At 35.1% G+C, this 8486-nt stretch overlaps 1 protein-coding gene across 3 annotated transcripts in view; it reads right to left on the bottom strand.

The window, feature by feature from the left end:
• Window positions 1-2865: 2865 nt before the first annotated feature.
• LOC136830297 (octopamine receptor beta-2R-like) overlaps window positions 2866-8486 on the bottom strand; it is a 639505-nt gene continuing 633884 nt past the window's right edge. For 2 of the 3 annotated variants that reach the window (XM_067089699.1, XM_067089697.1), the window contains exons 6-7: window positions 5558-5696; window positions 3037-3751 (exon numbers count right to left, since the gene is read on the bottom strand). In XM_067089699.1, the coding sequence (XP_066945800.1) occupies window positions 3468-3751; window positions 5558-5696 (423 nt within the window). In that variant the 3' untranslated portion in view covers window positions 3037-3467. Of the gene's footprint in view, window positions 3752-5557; window positions 5697-8486 lie in introns of all 3 variants that reach the window. The other variant, XM_067089696.1, reaches the window with a different exon arrangement.

Genomic DNA, 8486 nt, shown 5'->3' with positions numbered 1-8486 from the left:
ATCATGAACAGGTCACTGAGAATTCATCAGAGAATCATGAACAGGTCACTGAGAATTCATCAGAGAATCATGAACAGGTCACTAAGAATTCATCAGAGAATCATGAACAGGTCACTGAGAATTCATCAAAGAATCACGTACAGGTCACTGAGAATTCATCAAAGAATCACGAAAAGGTCACTGAGAATTCATCCAAGAATCAAGAACAGGTCACTGAGAATTCATCAAAGAATCATGAACAGGTCACTGAGAATTCATCCAAGAATCATGAACAGGTCACTGAGAATTCATCAGAGAATCGTTAACAGGTCACTAAGAATTCATCAGAGAATCACGAACAGGTCACTGAGAATTCACCAGTAGTTTTTTGGTAGTTCATCAGTGATTCATTAATGATTCATCCGAGATTCTCCATCGACTGATCAATGATTCGTCTGGGGTTCATCGATGTCTCTAGAATGACTCGACGGTCTTGTTCAAACGATTCGCAAATGAATCCTCACGACCCGTCAACAATTAAAAAAGCAGCATTCATTTGCCAATCAGCGAATCCTACATAATTGATGAAGGCTTCATCTGTCAATCTTTAGCAGTTAAATAACGATTTCTTAATATTTTACCAAGATACGCGACTGATTCACCCACGCCTCCTCGACGAATCTCGCATACTTCATCAGATTCAAGACCGCTAATATTCGTAGCCTTCCCAGCAAAGGAAAACATTACATTATCTTCGTCACGGGAAATAGAAGAAGAAGAAGAAGAAGAGGGAGCAGTAGAGGAAGAAGAAGAAGAAGGAAAGAAAAAGGAGAAGGAGAAGAATTGATATCAAAACCTATTTACAATGCAAAAGGTACGGAGTGCGCCATCGAGTTTCGTAGACTATTTACAAGAAGAAGAAGAAGAAGACGAACTTAGACTTTTATACAATGCTCTTTATACAGTCGTCAACATTACAGTATTCTCTATACAGTACTCCTCTTTATGTACAAGAGCGTCAACATTCTTTGGTTTCTGTACACGTAATATTCTTTGATGCGCATCACATCAAGTCGTCAGATCCTGAGTGAAATAATAATGTTATAGACGATAGAAACATCAGGTGTGTTTTCATAAGACAAATAAAGACTACAGAGAACGTCAAGATTTGTTTTACACGCGAAGGAAACGCCATCGCCTTGATTACTATAAACAATTTAGACGAAAATGGCGGCAGTTGTATGTTTTTTAGATTATAGGTGATATAACAGAAATGCCTGAGTTTTGTAAAGTATAGATGATAGAAACTTCAGATTTCGGTATACGAATTATAGACGATAGAATGTCTGTAGTTTTTCCCTTCATAGACAACAAACTTAAAGTCTTCGTCTTTCGAATAACAGACTAAAAGAACAACCTAATGTTTGCTTATAATATATGAAACGGACTATAAAAACTCCTAAATTGCAGATGTATAGACGAAAGAAACTTTAGAGATTGGTTTTTAAATAAGGCGTACGATAAAAGAACTTCATCATGTCTCTTACAGAAACTATAGATGATGTAAACATTATCAGACTGTTTATTATGTAAACTATAGACGACAGAAATGTGAAGTGTTGTTTATTATTATGTGAAACTTAATGGTTTTAATTTTGTACAACAGAAGCTACATATCATTTCTGGAGTTCTGGAATAATCTAATTTTTATTGAAGATCACCAGCATATCTACGACACCAATGCAACTTCACAGGCTATTTGCAGCTGGGCGAATTTTGTTGAAGTTTTGTAAAAACGCTTTTTTGTGACATCTGAACCAAGATGACTTGATTTACATAGGATCACCAATTCCCAAGCTTGGCAAATGACACGATATTTTAAAAGGACTCGATTAACTATGTTCCTCCTTTTATTTATTTGGTAAAATAAGTCTCCTAGGTAAAGTAAACTATTTTTGTCAAGAATATAGTCAATCTTTAGAGAGCTTTTTCGTGATTGGTCTACAGCCATTGTACTGCGTAGCTTAGCTTAGGCGGGACAGGGCAGACCCACTTGCCCAGCCCCAGATGTGAGAAGATGGAGGGAAATATTGTAAAGTGAAAGAAGGGAGAAAGTAATAGACCCACCTGCTAAGAAGTGAACGTAATTGTTTCATTAATATATATATATATATATATATATATATATATATATATATATATATATATATATATATATATAAACTTTTATCACTTACACAATTGTTCTGTGCATTAATACAATTAATAACAGAACCTCATTCAAACTGGAAGGTATCTAGCGGAGATATTTATTGAGGAAAAGTTACAAGCTTTCCAGGACTAACTGTCCTCATCGTCTGGTAGCCGTAGATCCTACAGCTACCACACAATGGGGAGTGTTAGTCCTGGAAAGCTTGCAACTTTTCCTCAATAAATATCCCTGTTAGATATCATGCAGTTTGAATGAGGTCCTTATTAATATATATATATATATATTATATATATATATATATATATATATATATATATATATATATATATATATATATATATATATATATATATATATATATATATATATATATATACTGTATATACAGTACTATTGCAAAGTAGTCTCATTATCATATATAAATATTTTTAATGTCATTTTAACTAAGTTCGTCTTTACTATTCAAGTACTTTAATCATCTATTATGTTACTAGTCTTTCTTATTCAAAATAATTTAGGTTCATACTGTTTACTTCGTTCTTTAATTACCTTTATCAATTTAATTCATATTATTTACTCCTAATGTGTTTTGCGAGTTATTTTTGCAACATTATCACTGATATTTTTGTGTTCAGTGGCTTCTTAGCACAATTATTTCGATTTTTTTATAGATATTTTCTAATTACTTATGCTGAATCCTTTTATGATTCATTTCAGTGTTTTCCTTACAATATATTTTTTCGGTTATTGGTTTTACTCATTTATTGTAAATTTTACACTATTTCCTTTTTGTTGCTATTTTTGTTTTCCTCTTTTATATCACTTTATTATCTATTCCTTCACTGTTTTTTTTTTTGTTGAGTTTGACTTACATTCTATTTCATTATCTATTTCACTCGAACGTCCATCAAAATCCCCATCAACCCACTAGACCAAAAAAAAAAAAACCCTTTTGTATATCACTTCATTATCTTTCCCTTTACTGTTTTTTCTTTTTCGCTTTTAACTTATGTTCTGCTTTATTATCTATTTCACTCAAGCGTCCGTCCAAAACTCCCATCGTCCAAGGAGTCGTCTTTATTACCGAATTCGACTTTATTTCACAAAAAAGCTCTCTTGTATGACACTTCGTTATCTATCTATTTTACTAGTTTTCTTTTAGTTTTTAGCTTACTTTCCCTTTTATCATCTACTTCACTCAACTGTCCAAAACCACCATCGACCAGAGGAACCTTTATTTAAAAAAAATAATAATAAGAAAATAAAAATAATCCCCTTAACGATCGATCCCAATCCTGGCGACCTTATCGACTGTGGTCATCTCGATGTGGCAATATTCCGAGCTGAGCGCCGACCTCGGCTGGACTTCTGACGAGGGCGTGTCGTGTCCTCCCCCGACGCACCGCACCAGACGCCGCCCTCGACCGCAGCACCCTCTGGAACACTTCCTGCAGCGGGCGCAGTCGAGGCCGTAGTGCTTCAGCGTCTTCCGGAAGGCTTTCCTGAAGTCGCGGTTGAAGTAGGCGTAGATGACCGGGTTCAGCGTCGAGTTGAAATATCCTGCGGGATCGTTAGAGGGAGTTGGGGAAGTTAGAGGAGGAGGAGGGGAGGAGGAGGAGGAGGAGGAGGAGGAGGAGGAGGAGAGAGAGAGAGAGAGAGAGAGAGAGAGAGAGAGTCAGGGAAGTCCTACGGTGGACGAGATGAAGGAAATGGAGAGAGAGAGAGAGAGAGAGAGAGAGAGAGAGAGAGAGAGAGAGAGAGAGAGAGAGAGTAAAGGAAGTCTACAGTGGAGGAGGGAGGAGAGGAGAGAGAGAGAGAGTCAGGATATTGGAGAGAGAGAGAGAGGAAAGAGAGAAAAAAAGAAAGAGAAAAGAGAGAGAGAGAAAGTACTGAGAGGACAGAGAAGAGAGAGAGAGAGAGAGAGAGAGAAATAGAAGAGAGAAGACAAGAGATGAAAGGAGAAGGAAGGGGAAAGATATTTTAATAAAAAAAGGAAAAAATGAGAAATATTTGGTGGAAATAAAATGAAGACAAGGATGAAATAGGTGGGGGAAAAACAGAAGAAACAGGAGAAACAGACAAACAAGAAATAGACAAATGAGAACAAAAAGAGAGAAAGAGGAGTCGCAACAAATGTAGAGAAAAAAAAAAATGAAGGAAAAAGATTATAGAATGAAAGGGGGGAGGGAAGAAGGACAGGGTGAGAAAAAAAAGGAACAAGAAGTCTAGAAATAGTAAGGGAGAGGAGGAGAGAAACAGTAAAGGGGAAAAGACTGATAAGAGAGTAAAGAAGAGAAGAACTAATAAGAGCAAAAAGGAAGATAAAGAAGTGGTGAGAAAAAGGTGAGGAAATACTTAAAGGCAATTGAGAAGATGCAGAATGAATCAGAAGAAAAAGGAATATCAAGTAAGAGGAAGAGAGAGGAAACAGGGTTGATATTTATGGACAATCTTCATTGAAAATGACCTACCATTAAATATTTCTGGTTATTTAACTAGGAATAAGCATGTCAGTTTCATTATAATACTTTCCTCAAATTAGATTCTGGCACAATCAATAAATATGACACAGATATCGGGAGTTTTCTTTAGTAAAATAACTTTACTGAAAATTTAGGAATTATTTCCTTTAGCAAAAACGTGGCAACTGCTCCCATCTGAGATGGCGTGGCCACTAAATTAGTTTAAAATATCTGGGATTTTATTTACGGCAAAACATGGGGACTAATCCCACCTAAGGGGGTGTGACCTATATATATTAGCATAAAATATGTGGCAATATTCTTAATGGCAAAATATGACATCTACTACCATCTGTGGCAGCGAGGCCTCTATATGAGCTTAAACTAAATGGACATTTTCTCTATGGAAAGGCATGGCAACCACTCACAACAAAGGGGGAGGGGTTGGTCTATATACTGAATTGAAATATCTAGGAATATTTTTATATTTTTTATGGCAAAATATGGCAATTAGTCCTCGTTAAGGGGGCGTGGCCTCTATATAAAGTTTAGAATATCTGGAAATTTTCTGTATGGAAAGACATAGCATCTACTCTCATCTGTGGGGGCGGGGCCTCTACATGAGCATAGACTATCTGGAAATCTTCTCTCTGAAAGACATGGCAACTACTCACAACAAAAGGGGGCGTGGTCTATGTACTGACTTGAAATATCTAAGAATATTGTTTAAGGCAAAATCACAATTAATCCTAATTCAGGAGACATGGCCTCTGTATGAGTTTAGAATACCTGGAAAATTTCTGTATGAAAGACATGGCATCTACTCCCAATAAAAGGGGCGTGGCTTGTAGATGAGGTTAAATTAAAAAGAGTTATCCTGACGACAAACGAAGATGCGTCTTACCTATCCAGAAGAGGATAGTGACCAGGGTATCGGGTACAGCGCATGCGTCCCCACACAAGGCGGACACCAGGTACCAGGTGAAGAAGGGCAGCCAACATAAGAGGAACACAGAAACGATGATTCCTAAGGTCTTGGCAGCCTGGAAGAAGACAATAATGGATTTCATGAAATGACAAAATACAAAACAATTGCAAAAACTGATAAATTATGATAAATATATATTAACAAGTAAAAAATGCACTGAACTTTCTTCAGCGCAATCGAGTTTTCTGTACGGCATATAATCAAGGCCACTGAAAATAGATCTATTTTTCAGTGGTGTTGGTATAATGTTGCATGAGCCGAAGCCCATGAAACTTTAACCACGGCTCGATGGTGGCCTGGACTATATCGTTGCCAGATGGCTAACTTTAACCTTAAATAAAATAAAAACTACGGAGACTAGAGAGCTGCAATTTGGTATGTTTGATGACTGGAGGGCGGATAATCAACATACCAATTTGCAAACCTCTAGCACCAATGGGTTTTAAGATCTGAGGGGGACAGTAAAAGTGTGGACAGACAAAGCCAGCAAAATAGTTTTCTTTTACAGAAAACTAAAAATAGTTTTGTAATATACAAAAGATCAATTAATTTTTATGCAGCAAAATTTCGAAAACAAGAAAGAAATGAGCAAATTAGCGGACACAAAATAGGATTTTAAAAACAGAAAAAAATGCGTGAAGTAACATACATACTATATTTGAAAAGAGAAAAAAAATATGTGCGCTATCCTGTATAAAATAAGTCAAAACAGAAAACATTTCTTCACTGACAACTATATAACGGAGCTTAAGAAAAAAGAAAATAAAAACGACATTTCTTTTCGACATATAGAATAACCGGTCCGATATTCCAAACGCATAATTGAAATATTCATTTCTTTTGAAGAAAGAGCGTCCCCTTGTACCTTAATAAGGCAACAGCTCCTCAAACAGTAATGAAATATTCATTATCAAATGATCAGCCTCAGACAAGGTTAAATTATACTTAAAAAAATAATATGGGGGTTAAAGGAAGGGTTAGATTACCTGCGGCGAGGAAAAAGGTATATCAATGAATAAAGAATGGCGGTAAATAATTGATTAGGTTTTCATTTGACCCCGAGGCTTAGACTATCAAGGAGATAGGATGACGTTGCTGTGGCCTGAAGTACCTCTCAGTACTTCCCTAATGCGTCTACCATTGCGGGGATAGTAGAAAGCAGATTATGCTTTAGAACGCTTCTCGGATTTCTGTAATGAATCTAATGTTGTTCAGATTGCAAGAAGTTGTTGAGAAGGAGACAGTCTAGCGTTGTATAAGGTTAGAGGCCTTCTGATCACCTCTCTAACGATTCTGTCGTCAAGAGGCCGCTATGGAGTTGTTAAAGACTCGATTAATTCCTAACACCTCTCTAACAAATGTTTCAATAAGCAGATGCCAGGTTAAAAGTCTCGAATGATTCTTAGTACATTTATTAACAAAGAGGTCATTCAAAGTTCAAAGTTCCTTTTATAACCTATAATACTTTCCCCAGACTGAATCCACGAATTTTCGACGTAATAGATTTATATTAACAAAAAAATAAATAAATAAAAATTAATAAATAAAAATAAAAAACTCCAAAAGCTTTTAAAACAACTGTCACATATTTTCACATTTTTTTATGCGATGAGATTTATAGTTCTTGTGAAAAAAACAGTTGTTTTATGCCAAGAATTTCTCCAGAAAGTAGTTATGTTTTTCTAGATCATAGAGAAAAATTTATGAATTGTTTTTATTTATATGGCATATATGTATATGTATATATATATATATATATATATATATATATATATATATATATATATATATATATATATATATATATATATATATATATATATATATATATAACTCTCTCTCTCTCTCTCATTTCAGAGGTTATGCTCTACCCAGACAATTTAAAAATCCTTGAGTCGTAGCGTTTTGGTCTCTCTCTCTCTCTCTCTCTCTCTCTCTCTCTCTCTCTCTCTCTCTCTCTCTCTCTCTCTCTCTCTCCATTTTAGGTTATGGGTTATATCCCCGGTTATATTTAAAGTTTATTAACCATTCTGATCGGGTTTATGAAACCGACCATACTCCCTAGGTGGGCTGCCCTTTCTCCCCCTCGTCTCTAAAAGGTTAATCAAATAAAATTATCCTCACTCTTTCTCTCTCTCTCTCCCCTGTTCCAAATAAGATGGGAGAATACACTCACTTCCTCCTCTCTTTCTCTTTTGGAAGAAATTATTAGAAAATCGTAGCTTTTCCTCTCTCTCTCTCTCTCTCTCTCTCTCTCTCTCTCTCTCTCTCTGTTAATTTTTCACACGGCTATTTTTGTTTATGTCTACCGAAAGTAGCTTTCTAATGCTGAGAAGACTAATTTAAGGTAATAATAATAATAATAATAATAATAATAATAATAATAATAATAATAATAATAATAAAAATAAATAAAGGTTTAAAAAGTTAGGATGCATTGAACAGAGGAAGGTGAAGAAGGCTAAAAAGAAACAGCTGAAGACAGAGAGAATAATAATAATAATAAAATAATAATAATAATAATAATAATAATAATAATAATAATAAATTTCATACTGAAGGTCCATATTTTATGAACACCGTCCCGCTAATTCTGGATTCTTAAGCCCACCAAAGTCTCGCCTGCGAGGTCCAGTTGCCCAAATTGAGAATTTTGGTGACAAAATCATAATATCCACATATATATAAATTTTTCCAACACTAGATATATAATCTTTTTTTATTTCTTCGATGAAATTACGCCTCGGATATTTTTATCCACATCTATGTAAGTTCTTCCAACTCTGGGTATATAATTTTTTTCTTATTTATTTGATATTTTTGCTCGATCTAAATAGGGCCTCAA

The sequence above is a fragment of the Macrobrachium rosenbergii genome, chromosome 46, assembly GCF_040412425.1.
Source record: "Macrobrachium rosenbergii isolate ZJJX-2024 chromosome 46, ASM4041242v1, whole genome shotgun sequence".
In the NCBI taxonomy this organism is placed as follows: Eukaryota; Metazoa; Arthropoda; class Malacostraca; order Decapoda; family Palaemonidae; genus Macrobrachium; species Macrobrachium rosenbergii.
This window is presented reverse-complemented; position numbering and strand designations above follow the sequence as displayed.